At 42.5% G+C, this 19,670-nt stretch overlaps 1 protein-coding gene across 8 annotated transcripts in view; it reads right to left on the minus strand.

Annotated features, from left to right (window-relative positions):
• Positions 1-452: 452 nt before the first annotated feature.
• The window catches only part of afdna (afadin, adherens junction formation factor a), a 282,635-nt gene continuing 263,417 nt past the window's right edge, over positions 453-19,670 (minus strand). For 3 of the 8 annotated variants that reach the window (XM_070889970.1, XM_070889971.1, XM_070889969.1), the window contains 3 exons: positions 17,753-18,278; positions 14,811-14,904; positions 453-1,777 (listed from right to left, as the gene is read on the minus strand). In XM_070889970.1, coding sequence (XP_070746071.1) covers positions 1,624-1,777; positions 14,811-14,904; positions 17,753-18,278 — 774 coding nt within the window. In that variant the 3' untranslated portion in view covers positions 453-1,623. The remainder of the gene's footprint in view (positions 1,778-14,810; positions 14,905-17,752; positions 18,279-19,670) is intronic. The other 5 variants (XM_070889972.1, XM_070889974.1, XM_070889973.1 and 2 more) reach the window with 2 other exon arrangements.

Below are 19,670 nucleotides of genomic sequence, written 5' to 3' on the forward strand. Positions count from 1 at the left end.
AGTATCTTCATCGCGAAGGACTGCAGCGGTTCAAGAGAACCACCACCTTCTCAGTGCAACTAGTGGATAGCAATAAATGCAGCCTTGCCACACCACCCACATTGTAAAAACACATTTCTAAAACAATGTTGTCTTAACCCCTTATTACATATGTGAATCATCACCCCTCCCCCTGTTCTGAATGGTTGTTATCCTTGTCTTTTTGGGTGGGAGGGAAAAGAAGAATTTTTGAGGAATAAATTTCTGGCAGACTCCAAGATTAAAGTTTCTAATCAAGAATGATCACCGTTGTCTAATACACCACGAAACCTGTAAAACTGAATTTTAAAATCTAGTTTCATGCAAAGTATGGCACAGAAATTCTTAAAATGACACGCCATCATACCCAGTTAATCTGTATATCATGATTTGAAAAAGTACTACAGGCAAAAGCAAGATAGGACAACTTCTGAATACATACAAAGTAATTTATTAAAAATAGGTTGCAAGTGAAATACAGTAGAAATAAGATACTACAGCAGTTCTGATGTTCAGTAAACACACAGTTTAATAACAGCACTCTAGTGGTGACCACACAAAGAACTCTGTAAACCCAACAGAATCCATGAAAAACTATGAAAAATACCAGTTTTCCTCCCAGATCAGCTCTGAACACCAGAAGCACAGAAACAGCAGCAGTTTATTTTTCATTTATAAAATGACACTAATTTGTTCCAGCTGTTTGCACCATGCTGTTAGTATTCAGGACTCTGGCAATCACCCAAGCTTTTGCTCAGCCTTACATACTGCAAGCTCTAAATGTTTCCTTCATGAGGGGGTTTACTCCAATTTACTTTCTCTACTGCTTCTTGTTAACACAGTTGAAATGGTACAGCACTCTTCTGTTCCACATACGAAACAATTTGATAAGTAAAAAAAAATATTTACACTCCAATCTTCATTAGACGTTTTAATTATCGTACATTTCGTATAAAGTGATTCCATTCCTAAGGCAGTGGAAGTCTACTCTATGTTTAGAAGTGTGCATTTATCCCTAAATACAATTATAGACCACAATATTATACAGAAAATTGTTCAATAACTTTAAAATCCAGTTCAGAACATCTAGCTAAGAGGAAATTTGGTTGGAATCATGTTAAAATGCACATAGAAGAAAGTTTTTTCTTTTTTTGTCAGTAGAATGAGGTCCACACTTCCCATTTATTAAGCCACCTAATGCATAGCTGAAACAATTGAGGCACCAGCTGCTGGACAAGCAAAAAATCTTTCAATACATTTAAAAGCTCTACATTGCAACAAGTTAACAATTCTGTATTACGGCGTTTTGCTTCACCATATGCTATCTCCAGGTGTAATGTACTCTGTATGTCAGAAAATCAGAACCCCAACACTCATTGTAAAAGTGACCATTACCTTCATTTAATTTTATTTAAAAAAACATTTAACAGTGCTCAATTTGTATAGCTAAATTATAATATTCTTGGTATGCAACTCACCATGGTGGAAATTTCATTTCCTACATCCTATTTTACAGTTGCAATAGTCAAAAGATTTAAACACTGTACAAACAAGCATAGAAACATTTTGTACTGAGCTTTCCAGCAAGACGTTAAGGCGTCAATTTTATTTAGTGTTCAGCTCATTTTCTAGTTCCATCAGTTTCCGTGATGCCTTCACTTTGTTGGAAATATCCTGTCCATGTGAGAAAAGACGTTGGCGTTCTTTGAATGTTAGGTTTTCTGGGGATCCTTTCACAACTGGTGCGTCCGGGTCTTGGCTGTGTTTTGAACAAAAAGTGAAAATTAATATGCTGGAATGTGTGCAATTATAGTCCAGATTTATTCTCCTTACAATTATTAGTTGCATTTTTCAGCAAACACATGCAATGGATACAGCTGTTTAATATCACCAATATATTTTGGTGCAGATTAGTGCCAATTTTTAAATGTCATCTTACGGAGTTTAAAACAGCTCAACTTCCCTTGAATTTCTAGCATTTTGCTACTTTCCTATGCATCACATTTCTTTCTGCTTCAGGCTCTTATGTTCTGAACTAGTTCAGAAATCACTGAAATATCCAGGCAATACCCAATCCCCCCCGTCCCACCTGATCTTTGGGCATTATGAGCCAACGGCATTGAGCAATATGGAAAAGAATGGATACAAGGATATTTGGGAAACTTTTGCTGCAGCTATTACAACTGCCAACTATGTCCCAATGGAACACTGAGTCTTTCCAATTGGCAGCAAAGCTCCAATCTAAATTATTGACAGTGTAAATACACACTGTAGCAACCTCTTGGTCAGGAACATCCAAATACAGATCTGGGCCCAAAATCAGACCTCCAGTACTACTATTACTCCTTTCTGTGGACCTCAAACAATTCAATTAAACTCTGCACACTTGAGAACCTAAACATAACCATGTTACTGCATTGCATTTAAGGAACTTAATAGATACAAATAATGTAATCAGTGCACTGCACCCAAATATAAATATCTGCCCTTAGTCTTAGCACCTAAACTTTTTCAAACATAATACAGCAGGTAGAGCTTAATTTTAGTTCTGGCGTATGGACCCTTCAAAAGGATCAACACTCAAAGATTAATCCATCTTCCCCGAAGAAGATTTTGGGCGCTGAAAATCCTGCTGTCCATCTTTTTTATTTCAGATTTTCAGCATTTGCATTTAAAAGATATATTAATTTTAGTTCTAGTCACTTGTATACAAAAGCAAATCGCCAGATTAAATGTAAAGATTACCAAAGTATACTAGATTGCAACACTCAATAAATGTTAGCCTCTTATATCTTTAACTAAAAGAAACAAGCACTTATTTCAGGGAAAGGTAAATCAGAAAATATTACAATTACCAGTTGCACACCATTTTTGCCTTCAGAAATTTATATAGAGAGGCAACTTCAAACAATGTAGTGAAATATATACAGGTTGTACGTGCGTTTCCCAAATGATTATTACAGGTGAGAAAGTTTTACTTTTTGCTATCAGTATCTACAGTTATGCTGGAAAAATCATTGCGAGGGAAATTGGGCTCTGCAGCTTCTGGTTTTTTAGGTGCCAATCAGCCTCTAAAAGGTAAAAAAAAAAATCGGATCCTTGATGTGCACGTACACACTACCAATGCAAAGTGCACCGAATGCCATCTTGGTACAGTAAACCACTGGCAGGATAGAGAGCTGGCAGATTTTCTTTTCATTCATGGGGTGTGGGTGTCGTTGCAAGGCCAAGATTTATTGCCCATCCCTAATTGCCCTAGAGGTGGTGGTGGTGATGAGCCGCCTTCTGGAACCGCTGCAGTCCATGTGTCGAAGGTACTCCCACAGTATTGTCAGGGAGGGAGTTCCAAGATTTTGACCCAGCGACAATAAATGAACGGAGATATATTTCCAAGTCATGATGATGTGTGACTTGGAGGGGAACTTGCAAGTGATGGTATTCCCTGCTACACCGTTGTCCTTCTAGGCAGTAGAGGTCGCAGGTCTGGGAGGTGCTCTTGAAGCCGTGGCGAGTTGTTGCAGTGCATCTTGTAGATGGTACACTGCAGCCACGGTGCGCCAGTGGCGGAGGGAGTGAATGTTGAAGGTGGTGGATGGGGTGCCAATCAAGCGGGCTGCTTTGTCCTGGATGGTGTCGAGCTTCTTGAGTGTTGATGGAGCAGCACTCATCCAGACAAGTGGAGAGTATTCCATCACACTCCTGACTTGTGCCTTGTAGATGCTGGAAAGACTTTGGGGAGTCTCTCCCCCCGCCCGCGATGTTGATGGGGAGGGATTCAACAATGGTAATGCCGTTGAATGTCAAGGGGAGGTGTTTAGACTCTTTCTTATTGAAGATGGCCATTGCCTGGCACGTGTGTGGCATGAATGTTACTTGCCACTTATCATCCCAAGCCTGAATGTTGTCCAGGTCTTGCTGCGTGCAGGCATGGACTGCTTCATTATCTGAGGAGTTGCAAATGGAACTGAACACAGTGCAATCATCAGCAAACTTCCCAAATTCTGACCTTGTGATGGAGGGAAGGTCATTGATGAAGCAGCTGAAGATGATTGGACCTAGGATACTGCCATGAGGAATGCCTGCAGCGATGTCCTGATTGGCTTCCAACAACCACAATCAACTTCCTTTGTGCTAGATATGACTCCAGCCAGTGGAGCTCCCCCGCCACCCCTCCCCCGATTCCCATCGACTTCAATCCCAGGATGCATCAATTCTCCTTGATGCCAGGACTATGAGAAAGTCTAGGGGAGGGGGACTAATTGGATAGCTCTTTCAAAGAGCTGGCATGAGTGCAATTTGCCAAATGGCCTCCTTCTGTGCTGCAGCATTCTATGGCCTAGAAATTTGGCCTCCTGAGCACCTCCCATTATTGCCTCAGAGATTACAGGGCAAACAAGTTACCGACCAGGCACGGAGAGATGAATGACTCCCGCTAACTTGGGCGAGAGGTTGGCGGCGGCGGTATCACCTTGTTCCACAATCTCCTGTACCCGGAGATCATAAGAAAACATAATAGAAACAGGAGTAGGCCATTTGGCCTCTTGAGCCTGCTCCTCCATTCAATATCGTGGCTGATCTGTATAAGGTATTGGTAAGGCCGCACCTCGAGTACTGCGTGCAGTTTTGGTCACCTTACTTAAGGAAGGATATACTAGCTTTGGCGGGGGTACAGAGACGATTCACTAGTCTGATTTCGGAGATGAGGGGGTTACCTTATGATGATAGATTGAGTAGATTGGGTCTTTACTCGTTGGAGTTCTGAAGGATATGGGGTGATCTTATAGAAACATTTAAAATAATGAAAGGGATAGACAAGATAGAGGCAGAGAGGTTGCTTCCACTGGTCGGGGAGACTAGAACTAGGGGGCACAGCCTCAAAATACAGGGGAGCCAATTTAAAACCGAGTGGAGAAGGAATTTCTTCTCCCAGAGAATCTGTGGAATTCTCTGCCCAGGGAAGCAGTTGAGGTTAGCTCATTGAATATATTCAAATCACAGGTGGACAGATTTTTAACCAATAAAGGAATTAAGGGTTATGGGAAGCGGGCGGGTAAGTGGAACTGGATCCATGGCCAGATCAGCTATGATCTTGTTGAGTGGCGGAGCAGGCTCGAGGGGCTAGATGGCCTACTCCTGTTCCTAATTCTTATGTTCTTATGTTCGATCAGATCATACCCATTTATATCTATTTGTACCATCAACTCATCTATTTTGTTACGAATGCTGCGTGCATTCAGATAAAGAGCTTTTAATTTTTTTTTTTAAAAACCATTTTTCCCTGCTTTGACCCCACTTTCTGATGCACTCTTATGTTTATACATTCTGTCCTTTCATGTCACGTTCTGCTAATCATTTTATCCAGTGCTACCCTGCTCTAGTGCCTTCGTGACGTCATTGCTGTGCGAACTTCGGTTCTGTCCCCTGCAGCATCGCCAGGCAACAGCTGCAGGAGGCATTGTTCGGATGGCCGGGAGCTTGGGGGGTGGAAGTTAAAGAGGAGGTTGGTGCGGGTAAGAGAAATATTTTCACAGTGTGCTATGTGGATTTTTTCGATTCTTTCTGGGCCGCGATCAATCAGCCCGGCATTCTGCTGGAGTGCATGGGGCTGATCGCACCTGCTGTCAGGGACCAGCTATCTGGGCCCAATACAGAGCCTGCAGCGATGGCCCTTCCCTTTAAAGGGAGGGAAGGAGCCTCGGATCACGGCAGCGCTGCACGGGACATTGAGCAGCGCTGCACCACTACTGCCCGCCTGTGTCCTTTAGCGCTCCAGGAAATAAGTGGAGTGCTTGATTTAGCACTCCACTTCCTTCCTGGAGCACTAACACCGAATTTAGAAAAAGCTAGGAATCATTAGTGCCTGCTGCTAATGTTCAAAAGTTAGTGCCCCAAACAATAAGATTATTTCTTCACAATTTTCTCTATTCTTCCTGGGCTTTGAGGATTTGGGTCCCAGGTCCCTGGCAGGTACTGTACCTGTGACCAGAAATATTCTTTTTGATCTTGCACAATAGCTACTCGCACATTGATTTCATTTGCTGATACAAAAGATTAATGCTGAGTCTTGGCCAGACAGTTCCAGATACATCTGAAGATGATCAGACGATGTAGATGGAAATTTGACAAAGAACAAATTCAGGTTGGAGAGTTTATTAAAATTTTGAACTTTCCACCAGTCCAAGGTGAAAGCCTTTATAATGAAAAGGATAGCTTGCTGGCATACCAAAACACAAACCATCAAATAATGACATTGTGACAACCTGTAATTCTCAAGAATGGGCTTTACGTAATACAACCAAGATAAATTGGCAATTTAAAAGTTATTCAAATTGTATAAGGCCGCTGCTATGGCAATGTAGATGATTTTTTCCAACCTGATCCCCATTAATCTCTTCGTATTACTGAGTAATAGGAAGCTTTCAGACATGCCACTTTTAGAAGGGAGCAATCAGGTTAATTCTAAACTTCCGGGGCTGTGGTGGTTCCCTCTCCCCGCCAATCCATTCAACCTCTATTGTCATTTAGGTAACAAGGAGATGCACCTGTCAATGAGCATGTACATTTCTTGTGCTTGGCTATAGATGTGATTATTCCATATAATTACTAGATTTCAGTGTTAAAAGCTGTAACTGCCTGCTGGTTAGAATCACTTACTGGTCCCCTTGTTAATCAGCGTATTTTATTTGTGTTTTCCACTCTTAAAGTTGCAATTTCTTTAATCCAAAAGTACTTCCCAAAATATCCCAACATCTTGGGGAGGGGAACAAACCAACTTGTATTAATGGAGCTGTAGTAATGTAACTCGAGTGGAGTATAAACTCCAGCACAGACTAGTTGGGCCGAGTGGCCTGTTTGGCAGTGAACACTACGGTCCAGCGGGGGATAAAAGGAGCTAGCCCAAACAGCACCAACCAACCTGGGAGGGTAAGAAGTAAAAAGAATCGAAGTGCGACGTCACAGGAAAGCAGGGAAGTGACTGGTTGGTCAGTATTTCTCTTGGGCATTAGTTTAAATTAAGAGCCGAGATTTAAAAACAAAACATTAGTAACTTCAAAACTGAATTAATTAAATAAAATATATTCAAGATGGCAGGGAAGGCATTGTGCTACTGCTACAGCATGTGGGAGCTGGTGGACACCAGTGTGCTCCACAGCGACCACATCTGCAGTAAGTGTTGGCTGCTCAAGGAACTTCGGCTCAGTGTTGATGAGCTGGAGTCAGAGTTTCAAACGGTGCAACACATCAGGGAGGGGAGAGAATTACCTGGATGCTGTGTTCCAGGAGACAGTAACACCCCTTAGATTAATTCAAATTTGGTCCGTGGTCAGGGACAGGAGGGTGTGACGATGAGTGAGACAGGTATGGGAATCCAGGATGCAGTGGTGGAGGAGCCTCAACCCTTGCACCTACCCAACAGGTACGAGGTTCTTACTCCCTGTATAGACGAGAGCAGGGACTGCAGGGAGGATGAGCAAACTGACCACAGCACCATGGTACAGGGGGTTATTCATGTTAGGAGAGTAAAAATAAATGTAGTAGTGGTAGGGCCGAGAGCGTGAGTCCCGAAGGTTGTGTTGCCTGCCTGGTGCCAAGGTTAAGGACATCATCTCTAGGCTGGAGAGGAACTTGGAGTGGGAGGGGAAAGATCCAGTTGTCATGGTCCACATAGGTACCAACGACATAGGTAGGACAAAGAAAGAGATTCTGCTGAGGGAGTATGAGCAGCTAGGGACTAAATTAAAAAGCAGAACCACAAAAGGTAATAATCTCTGGATTACTAACTGAGCCACGAGCAAATTTGCATAGGTAAATAGGATCAGAGAAATGAACGTGTGGCTCAAAGATTGGCGTGGGATGAATGGGTTTCAATTCATGGGGCACTGGCACCAGTACTGGGATAGGAGGGAGTTGTTCCATCGGGACGGACTTCATTTGAACCATGCTGGAGCCAGTGTTCTAGCAAATCGAATAGCCAGGGCTGTAGATAGGGCTTTAAACTAAATAGTGGGGGAGGAGGGATCTGGTGAGCGGAAATGTAAAAAGTCAAAAGAGAAAGGAGAAGACAAAAATGCAGGGTAGCGATAGAAGTAATGATAACCAGAGTGTGACAGGAAGGAACAGAGTGTATTCACATAAGACAAAATTGAAAGCTCTATATCTGAAAGCATGAAGCATTCGTAACAAGATAGATGAGTTGACGGCACAAATAGAAATAAATGGGTATGATCTGATTGCCATTACAGAGACGTGGTGCAAGGTGACCAAGGCTGGGAACTGAATATTCAGGGGTATCTGCCATTTCATAAGGATAGGCAGAAAGGAAAAGGAGGTGGGGTAGCTAAGGGATGAGATCAGTGCACTAGAGAGAAATGATATTGGGCTGGTTCAGAAGATCAGGATGTAGAATCAGTTTGGGTGAAGATAAGAAATATTAAAGGAAAGAAGTCACAGGTGGGAGTGGTCTACAGGCCCCCAAATAGTAGCCACACTGTAGGCAGAGTATAAATCAAGAAATAATGGAGACTTGTAAGAAAGGTACGGCAATAATCATGGATGATTTTAATCTTCATATTGATTGGACAAATCAAATTGGTAAAGGTAGCCTTGAGGAAGAGCTCATAGCATATGCGGGATGGTTTCTTGGAACAATACGTTGTGGAACCAACCAGGGAGCAGACTATTTTAGATCTGGTAATGTGTAACGAGTCTGGATTAATTAATGATCTTGTAGTGAAGGATCCTCTTGGGAAGAGTGATCATAGCATGGGTAGAATTTCAAATTCAGTTTTGAGGGTGAGAAAGCTAGGTCTCAAACTAGTGTCCTGAACTTAAATAAAAGGTAATTACAAAGGTATGAAGGCAGAGTTGGTTAAAGTGGACTGGGAAACTATATTAAAGGGCAAGACTGTAGAAAAGCATTGGCAAATATTTAAGGAGGTATTTCATAACTCTCAGCAAAGATATATTCCAGTGAGAAAGAAAGACTAAGAGAAGGATGAACCATCCCTGGCTATGGAAGTAAAAGATGGTATCAAATTGAAAACAAAGGCATAAAATGTTGCGAAGAACAGTGGAAGGCCAGAGGATTGGGAAATTTTTAGAAACCAGCAAAGGACTAAAAAAATAATAAAGGCACAGAAGATAGCATACGAGAGTAACTAGCAAGAAACACAAAAACAGACACTAAGAGTTTCTACAGGTATATAAAAAGGAAGCGAGTAGCTAAAGTAAACATTGGTCCCTTAGAGGATGAGACCGGGGAATTAATAATGGGAAATGGCGGAGACTTTGAACAAATATTTTGTATCGGTCTTCACAGTAGAAGACACTAAAAACGCTCAATAATTGATAATTAAGGAGCTATTTGGGGGGAGAGGGGGGCTTAAAACACTATCACTGGAGATAAAGTAATGGGACTAAAGGCGGACAAGTCCCCTGGACTTGATGGCCTGCATTCTAGGGTCTTAAAATAAGTGGCTGCAGAGATAGTGGATGCATTGGTTGTAATCTACCAAAATTCCCTGGATTCTGGAGAGGTCCCGGCAGACTGGAAAACGGCAAATGTAACAGCACCCCTATTTAAAAAAGGAGGCAGACAGAAAGCAGGAAATTATAGACTAGTTAGCCTAACATCTGTCATTGGGAAAATGCTGGAGTCCATCATTAAGGTAGTAGCAGGACATTTAGAAAATCATAATGCAGTCAAGCAGAATCAGCATGGTTTTATAAGAACAAGAACATAACATAAGAAATAGGAGCAGGAGTAGGCCAATTGGCCCCTTCAATAAGTTCATGGCTGATCTGATCATGGACTCAGTTCCACTTCCATAACCATTTTCCATAACCCTTTACTGGGTTATCAAAAAATCTGTCTATCTCCGCCTTAAATATATTCAATGACCCAGCCTCCACAGCTCTCTGGGGCAGAGAATTCCACAGATTTACAACCCTCAGTGAAGAAATTTCTCATCTCCGTTTTAAATGGGCGTCCCCTTATTCTGAGTCTATGTCCCCTAGTTTTAGTTTCCCCCATGGAAATATCCTCTCTGAATCCACCTTGTCGAGCCCCCTCGTTATCTTAAAAGTTTCAATAAGATCACCTCTCATTCTTCTGAACTCCAATGTGTATAGGAAATCATGTTTGACAAATATGCTGAAATTCTTTGAGGATGTAACGAGCAGGGTGGATAAAGGAGAACCAGTAGATGTGTTTTTGGATTTCCAGAAAGCATTCGCTAAGGTGCCACATAAAAGGTTACTGCACAAGATTAGAGCTAACAGGGTTGAGGGTAATATATTAGCGTAGATAGAGGATTGGCTAACTAACAGAAAGCAGAGTTGGGATAAATGGGTCATTTTCAAGTTGGCAAACTGTAACTAGGGCGGTGCCACAGGGATCGGTGCTTGGGCCTCAACTATTTATAATCTATATTAATGACTTGAATGAAGGGACCGTGTGTAACGCAGCCAAATTTGCTGATGATACAAAGATAAGTGGGAAAGCAAGTAGTGAGGAGGACGCAAAGAATCTACAAAGGGATAGAGCTAGGCTCAGTGGGCTCAAGTTTCAGACCCCCGCTAGAACGGCACACAACGGAGAGGCCCACCTAATTTGTGGAACTGAAACAGCGCAAATACTTACCTCGTGATTCTCCGACATCTGTAGGCCAGTTTGCAGCTCAGCACAGCAGCGGCTGCTGGGGGCGGAACTACAGCCCTGCGCCAAAAATTGGAGGCTGTGCGCGTGCGCAGTAGCTACTGGCCCTCCAAGCACATTCTGTCTCCGGGCGACGACCCTATCCTTGGTCAAAGGGATGTCGCCCCTATCCCGGGCCGAGTCGCCTGACTGCCGTTACCTCTTCGGCGGCAAGGCCCGCCCGGCATCTCGTTGGGGGCGGACTCCGCCAAAACTCCTCTTCGGCTGTGGGGCCCGCCTGACCGGCATCTCCTGGGGGCAAGCCCCGAACTCCTCTTCGGCTGTGGGGCCCGCCTGACCGGCATCTCCTGGGGGCAGGCCCCGAACTCCTCTTCGGCTGTGGGGCCCACCCGACCGGCATCTCCTGGGGGCAGGCCCCGAACTCCTCTTCGGCTGTGGGGCCCGCCTGACCGGTATCTCCTGGGGGCAAGCCCCGAACTCCTCTTCGGCTGTGGGGCCCGCCTGACCGGCATCTCCTGGGGGCAGGCCCCGAACTCCTCTTCGGCTGTGGGGCCCACCCGACCGGCATCTCCTGGGGGCAGGCCCCGAACTCCTCTTCGGCTGTGGGGCCCGCCTGACCGATATCTCCTGGGGGCAAGCCCCGAACTCCTCTTCGGCTGTGGGGCCTACCCGACCGGCATCTCCTGGGGGCAGGCCCCGAACTCCTCTTCGGCTGTGGGGCCCGCCCGACCGGCATCTCCTGGGGGCAAGCCCCGAACTCCTCTTCGGCGGCGAGGCCCACCCGACCGGCATCTCCTGGGGGCAGGCCCCGAACTCCTCTTCGGCTGTGGGGCCCGCCCGACCGGCATCTTCTGGGGGCGGGCCCCGCCCGAATTCCTATTTGGTGGCGAGATCCGATCGGATCTCGCATAAAGGTGCTGAAGCAGAAGGAAGTGGAGGTTTTGATTAAGTGACACGAGGCAGAAGAAGCGATATCTGAACGTGAGAAAAAGGAGAAGGAGCAAAAAGAGAAGGACAAATAGAGCTGCAAATGATTCATTGAAAATCTAGTTGACTGCAAGTTCTCAATTTATAGAATTGGCCATACCAGATACCATCCAGCCTTCCTCTTCAGCAGGTTATTGGAGGGCTCCTGGTGCTGCAGTAGGTGAGTAGAAAATTTAAAATTTTTATTTATTGATTGATTTTTTGTTTTAATTTTGTTAATTTTTTTGACTGATTGATTTATTGGTTGATTTATTGATTTATTTATCATTTATTATTGATGATGGCTCTTTATTGGTAAACGTGAAGTGTTTAATGCTTTGTAAAATCCCCTAACTTCCTTTCCCCACCCACCCCCCCATCTTTTGCTACCTGCAACTAATTTATAAAGTGTAGGCAAGGTTTTTCTGAGCGTACAAAAATCGACACTCACTTCGTTCTAAGTTAGTTTGGAGTAACTTTTCGCTGCCTAAACTTGCAAAGCAGGCGTAAGTAGCTGGACACGTCCTCTTTTGAAAAAAAAAAATGTACTAAAACAAAACTATTCTAATTAACTAGAACTGGAGCAAACTAAATCCCGAGAATTGCGATTTCTAAGATACTCCACACTAAACTAGTTACTCCTTAAAAAATAGGAGCAACTCGAGCCGAAACTTGAGCCCACTAGTAAGTGGGCAAAAATTTGGCAGATGCAGTATAATGTGGGAAAATGAGAGATTATCCACTTTGGTAGGAAAAATAAAAAAGCAAATTATTTAAATGGGGAGAGATTACAAAATACTGCAGTAGAGGGGGATCTGGGGGTTCTTGTACATGAAACACAAAAAGTTAGCATGCAGGTACAGCACATAATCAGGAAGGCAAATGGAATTTTGGCCTTTATTGCCAGGGCGATGGAGTATAAAAGCAGGGAAGTCCTGCTACAACTGTACAGGGTGTTGGTAAGACCACACCTGAGTACTGCATACAGTTTTGGTCTCCTTATTTAAGGATGGATATACATGCATTGGAGGCAGTTCAGAGAAGGTTCACGAGGTTGATTCCTGAGATGAAGCGGTTGTCTTATGAAGAAAGGTTGAGCAGGTTGGTCCAATACTTATTGGAGTTTAGAAGATGATCTTCTTGAAACATATAAGATTCTGAGGGAGCTTGACAGGGTAGATGCAGAGAGGATGTTTCCGCTCATGGGGGAATCTAGAACTAGGAGGCAGAGTTTCAGAATAAGGGGTCATCCATTTAAAACAGAAATGAGGAGGAATTTCTTCTCTCAGTGGGCCGTGAATCTTTGGAATTCTCTACCTCAGGGAGCTGTGGAGGCTAGGTTTTTGAATATATTTAAGGAGATAGATAGACAGGAGATTTTTGAATAAGGGAGTGAAGGGTTATGGACAGCTGCCAGGTCAGTGGAGCTGAGTCCATGATCAGATCAGCCATGATCTTATTGAATGGCGGAGCAGACTCGAGGGACCAAATGGCCTCCTCCTGCTCCTATTTCTTATGTTCTTATGTTTGTGCTATATAATCTATGTAACGTTTTGCTGCATATATTTATTGATTACATGTTGATGTGGTATATTTGGACTTTCAGAAGGCTTTCGACAAGGTCCCACACAGGAGATTAATGTGCAAAGTTAAAGCACATGGGATTGGGGGTAGTGTGCTGACGTGGATTGAGAACTGGTTGTCAGACAGGAAGCAAAGAGTAGGAGTAAATGGGTACTTTTCGGAATGGCAGGCAGTGACTAGTGGGGTACCGCAGGGTTCTGTGCTGGGGCCCCAGCTGTTTACATTGTACATTAATGATTTAGACGAGGGGATTAAATGTAGTATCTCCAAATTTGCGGATGACACGAAGTTGGGTGGCAGTGTGAGCTGCGAGGAGGATGCTATGAGGCTACAGAGTGACTTGGATAGGTTAGGTGAGTGGGCAAATGCGTGGCAGATGAAGTATAATGTGGATAAATGTGAGGTTATCCACTTTGGTGGTAAAAACAGAGAGACAGACTATTATCTGAATGGTGACAGATTAGGAAAAGGGAAGGTGCAACGAGACCTGGGTGTCATGGTACATCAGTCATTGAAGGTTGGCATGCAGGTACAGCAGGCGGTTAAGAAAGCAAATGGCATGTTGGCCTTCATAGCGAGGGGATTTGAGTACAGGGGCAGGGAGGTGTTGCTACAGTTGTACAGGGCCTTGGTGAGGCCACACCTGGAGTATTGTGTACAGTTTTGGTCTCCTAACTTGAGGAAGGACATACTTGCTGTTGAGGGAGTGCAGCGAAGATTCACCAGACTGATTCCCGGGATGGTGGGACTGACCTATCAAGAAAGACTGAATCAACTGGGCTTGTATTCACTGGAGTTCAGAAGAGTGAGAGGGGACCTCATAGAAACGTTTAAAATTCTGACGGGTTTGGACAGGTTGGATGCAGGAAGAATGTTCCCAATGTTGGGGAAGTCCAGAACCAGGGGTCACAGTCTGAGGATAAGGGGTAAGCCATTTAGGACCGAGATAAGGAGAAACTTCTTCACCCAGAGAGTGGTGAACCTGTGGAATTCTCTACCACAGGAAGTAGTTGAGGCCAATTCACTAAATATATTCAAAAGGGAGTTAGATGAAGTCCTTACTACTCGGGGGATCAAGGGGTATGGCGTGAAAGCAGGAAGTGGGTACTGAAGTTTCATGTTCAGCCATGAACTCGTTGAATGGCGGTGCAGGCTAGAAGGGCTGAATGGCCTGCTCCTGCACCTATTTTCTATGTTTCTATGTGCATTTTAGTCAGCCACTCAGATCAAGTCTAAACCATTGGCTCTAATCTAACAACTGATCACAGTTCTACCACCTTCCAGCTACTAAAATGAAAACAATGCAGATGTGGGTGAGATAAGGGCCTGTGGTCTAATCCCAAGACCAAATTGACTGTTCCAATGGGGAGAGATTATGAAGAGACCCCTTTAGGAAGCATCTGAAGAGTAAATTTAAAAAAATTTACCTGTACCTTCAGAAACTTTGGGTTCATCATAAAATTCCAAATCTACTACCCAGTATTAGGTAGAAGCACATAAAATGTTTATATATGTGCAGTAGAACAGTTCTGTTTCAGTCATTTCTTAGACTGCTGAGTCAACAATGTCTTTTTTTCAACCTTACCTTTTATTCTGCTCAAGACGCTTCTCTCTTGGGCCTTTGTAAACTTCATTTGCTGCAATACTACTTGCTGTTGACCCTCCATAAGCAGCAAATCCTATAATACATAACATATTTAGCTTGAAAGGCTTACATCACAACTAGAAAATAATTCAATGCAAACAAATATGCACAATATGAGCATTCAATTCTTGAAACCGAATGGTAGGAAAATAAACTTGAAAATGTGTTTTCATAACAATGGGTCACAAATAAGGAATATCCCAAATTTTAAAGGTTGAACATCATTTTCCTTAAGTCACCATGAAGAAGCATCAAAACTTGTTGCATAATTTTACTTTTAGCACCAATGATCAGCCATGTGGATATAACCAGAATCACAGTCTCCAGTCTTTTAACAGCTGTGATCCTAATCTTACTACTGAGGTCTGAAAATACCCCCGATCAACAAAAGCTTTGTTTTACTACATCGCAGAAACAATTTGCATTTATATAGCACCTTTAATATAGGAAAGCGCAGCAAGGCTTCACAGGAGAGTAGTCAGACAAAAATTGACATCAAATCAAAGAAGGGGCTATTAGAATGGATGACTACAATCTCAGTTAAAGAGGTAGGTTTTAAGAAGGGTCTTAAAGGAAAGGGAGAGGGTAGGGGTAAATCTTGAGGGAAGTTTCGCTTGGTGGGTAAGGGCAAGGGAGGGATGGGCAGAGGCAGTTGAATGCATGGCCTCAATCTTAATGACAAAGTCGTCCACGAGTTCCTCACACTTGTTAAAAGTACATTGAAGGCAAACTACTTTCCAGTTTAATGCTATTTGGTGAAGTATTTTGGAACGAAAGCTTTTGAGTCATTTACCTTTAATGTACATGTAAGCTTGAAGTAGGAATGCAAGGTTGTTGTAAACAGTGAAATCTGCAAATTATGGACAGCTTAGGGATAGGTATCACAGCTGTTCCTTTTTTGCAGGTGTCCTTATTTTCAAAATGGTCACTGTATGCATTGTAAAGATTTTCAGTAGAATGGGGAGTTCTTTACCCAGCATCCTTAGAGGCAGAGAAACCACTCTAGCCCTGGGATAGAACTGTGCAAACATTCAATCCCTGAGACAGAGCTGTTTCTCTGCCACTAAGGATGCTGGGTAATGAGCTCCTCATTCCACAAAAGCCGTTTTTTTCATAAAAACCTGCTGCCGCCTCACACTGACCTGATGAGAGTTTGGGGGCAGAAAGGAAGCAAGCTGCTAGGGGAAGCGCAAGTGATCCCAACTCAGTGAAAATTCCACAGCAACAGATTGTGTCCCGTGCTTTAAGTTGTGAAAGGGCTTGGTGCAATGAAAGCTGTCCATAGTTTGTAATTTGCAAGTATTTGTAGTTTCAGAGCGTCTCTTGCATATTTTCCCATGCAAGTTATTTGGGTCTCTCAATAAGTGTCCAATTTTTGCAACTGTCTGTTTTTTGGAGTGTCTGTTTATATAGGTTTCACTGTATTTCAAATTTAAGAACCATTGGAAAAAATGATCTTTCTCTCCCTTCCCCCAAACTAGGTCCAAACATCTTATTTTTCCCTTTATGCATGTTGGCTGAATATAGATTGTTTAGAGTGGATTTCTGAAACCAGTGCTACATATTCACAATGTCTAACAACCTTTTAAATTGTTCTCCCATTATTTTTAAACTTGTAATTAATCTGTTAATTTCTTCAAGGTTACTCATCATAAAAGCTGTCATACAATTGTCACATTACAACATTGCAATGAGCAAACATGCTGCAGTCTTTTACAATGCTACATCTTATTAGAAGTTATCACTTTGCTTTAGTCTTTCAAAAATAACTTGGAAAGTAACTTAATAGAAACATTTGGTGACTTACTGAAAAGGAAGGTCCCAAGTGACTTAGATCCAGAAAAAAAAGAACTCTGCAATTGCATTGTATCAAACTTACAAATAAAATTAATAATTTTATTTCCAAGATTTTGTATCGTTTTCCATGTGATTTTGCATAAAATTATGTGGCATTTTTCTGCATTGTAAAGTAAAAGTTTCAAACTAAACTTAGATTTCTTTTACTACCATTCAAAAGCATGACTGATGCATTAGTAATTTTTCTTTTAAAAGCACAGCGGTTCAGAACAGAATTAGGAAACAAATATTTAAGGCAGATGACAGTGTTAGGTGATGATTAAAGAGAATGTGAATGCAACATGGACCATATTTTAGAGTAGTCAAATTCCACGGCCACATTGCATTCTAAGCATTATTGGCAAACAGTTGTGAAACCTTAATTTACCTACTAGTAATAAACTATTTGTTTATGTAGTCACTTGTTAAATTTAAATTATTGCTTTATATTGGTTCAGATGCACAGGTTTACATAATCTCAACAAGTGGAGTGTGTTGTAGGTTCACAACTAATTACTCATAATGCTAAGTTAGGTCACACCAGATCAGTTCCCCTTTGCCACATGAATAGTAAAAGAAAAGGCTTGAAACAATCCTCAAAATGGGTAAAAATTGCACGCATACCATTGTGTTATAGGTGCCACATTCTCTTCCAGTATATGGAGAGGGGCTTTTGGGGTGCATTCATTCACAGAACAGAACAGAATCAAAGCCAAAACCAACAGTACTTTGATTGGAACAAACTTTAAAAAAATTAAGAATCAGGCATCCACTAAGAATATTAGGGGAGTGCAACTAAAAATATTTAATTTGTGAGGACAGGAGAATCTGAAGATAAGAAGATCAAGAGAATATTCAGTGACTTTAAGGGTCAAACGATTGATTGATTCCAGAATCAAGTGAAATTTTCTGTTATTTTGGAGGAAGAGACTTGTACATCAGGAAACAATTATAGTTACATTCTCTATGGAAGTTGGAAGAACTTAGAAAATCCAAACGTCTAAAAGGAAATAAGGTATAAGAATGTTACTTGTACTTGTCTCTACCTTTCGAACCACTCTGTGGCATGAAGCTCGGTTTGGTTGGAGGGGGAGGGGGAACACCAGCTTTTGGAGCAGTACTGTTGGCATTGGCAGATGGTGGTCGGAATGAGTTTGAAAGATAGTAGCCATCTGAAACCGGGCGGGGTTGACGAATGAATGGCGGCTGCTTAGGGGCAGGAGGGAGATCACCATACGATTTTCTTGTGATGGAGTACTTATCCTGACCTGAAAGATTTGCATCTTCCTCATCCTCATCATTGTATGGGACAAACTTGGCAGTGTAAACTGTGTCAGGGGAGACGATCTGTGTTTTGATGTAAGAGATGTTTCTCTGAGGAGGGGGAGGAGCGTTAGATGAATGGGGTGGGGGAGGGAACTCATACTGCTGGGTTTCAGAAGCATAGTCCCGTGGAAGGGGAGGCCTGTACAGACCAGGTTCATCAGGTTGCAGCAACTTCCTCTCAGCTTCTTCCTGTTGTCTACGCCTTTCAGCCTCCAAACGTGTATAATACTCTTCTTCCTGTCTTCTCTATGGAAAGCAGAAAGTTCTGTTAGGCAGGATATACATATTAACAGGACTATTTTTCCCCTGTTGTTTTTACTCAGCTTCAAACAAAAACAAATGATTTTTTTTACATCAGATTAAGTTTGTAGAGATTTATATGCCAGACATTAAAACCCATTCTCACCTTGTGCTGTGCTAAGTTTAGTTAAAATTACATTAACAGAATTAACTTATTCTTGCACCAGGAAGCCAAATACATTATATACATTTAGTAGAAACTACCCACTTTATGACAACTACAAAAAGTAGAATGTGTATTTCATTTGCATTTTCTCACTCCATACAATTATGAGAAAAGAATTGTACATTGCTTCTCTTTCTTTTCCCTCCCCCAATCTCCAAGTCCTTGTCTATGAGTCAGCCTGAAGGAATTTTACTTTCATGCAATGCACTGATCAGATTACATAAATCACAGGTCATAATGACACAGATGACACAAAACTTAGAAATGTAGTAAACAGCGAGGAGAACAGCAAGACTTCAGGAGGACAGGCAGTGGTGAAATGGGCAGACAGATGGCAGATGAAATTTAACACAGAAGTGTGAAACGATTCATTTTAGTAGGAGGAATGAGGTGAGACAATACAAACTAAAATGGTACAATTTTAAAGGGGGTGCAGGAACAGAGAAACCAGCGGTTGTATACACACAAGTCTTTGAAGGTGACAAGACAAGTTGAGAAGATGGTTAAAAAAGCATATGGGATCCATGGGTTTATAAATAGAGGCATATGGTACAAAAGCAAAGAAGTTATGCTAAACCATTATAAATCACTGGGTAAGCCCCACCTGGAATATTGTGGCCAATTCTGGGCACTACGCCTTAGGAAGGATTTCAAGGCCTTAGAGAGGGTGCAGAGGAGATTTACTGGAATGGTACCAAGATGAAAGACTTCACTTATATGGAAAGACTAGAGAAACCGGGGTCGTTCTCCTTAGAGCGGAGGAGGAGAAGGGAAGATTTGATAGAGATGTTCAAAATCATGAACAGTTTTGATGAGTAAATTAAGGAGAAACTGTTTCCAGTGGCAGAAGAGCAGTAACCAGAAGGGAAAGATTTAAGGTAATTGGGGGAAAAAAAGAGGCAATACAAGGAAAAAACATTTACGCGGTGAGTTATGATGATCTGGAATGTACTGCCTGAAAACGAGTGCGGGAAGCAAATCCAATAGTGACTTTCAAAAGGGAATAGGATACATACTTGAAGGGGAAACATTTGCAGGGCTATGAGGAAAGAGCAGAGGAGTGGCTGTATCGTTCTCTGATTCTTTGATCTTAGTGACCTGGCCCACATAAAATAAAGTTGTCCAAGGTCATTACGAGAACTGAAACCTACAAACAGTATATTGTGAAGAAT

This window comes from Pristiophorus japonicus, chromosome 9 (assembly GCF_044704955.1).
Source record: "Pristiophorus japonicus isolate sPriJap1 chromosome 9, sPriJap1.hap1, whole genome shotgun sequence".
Lineage (NCBI taxonomy): Eukaryota > Metazoa > Chordata > Chondrichthyes > Pristiophoridae > Pristiophorus > Pristiophorus japonicus.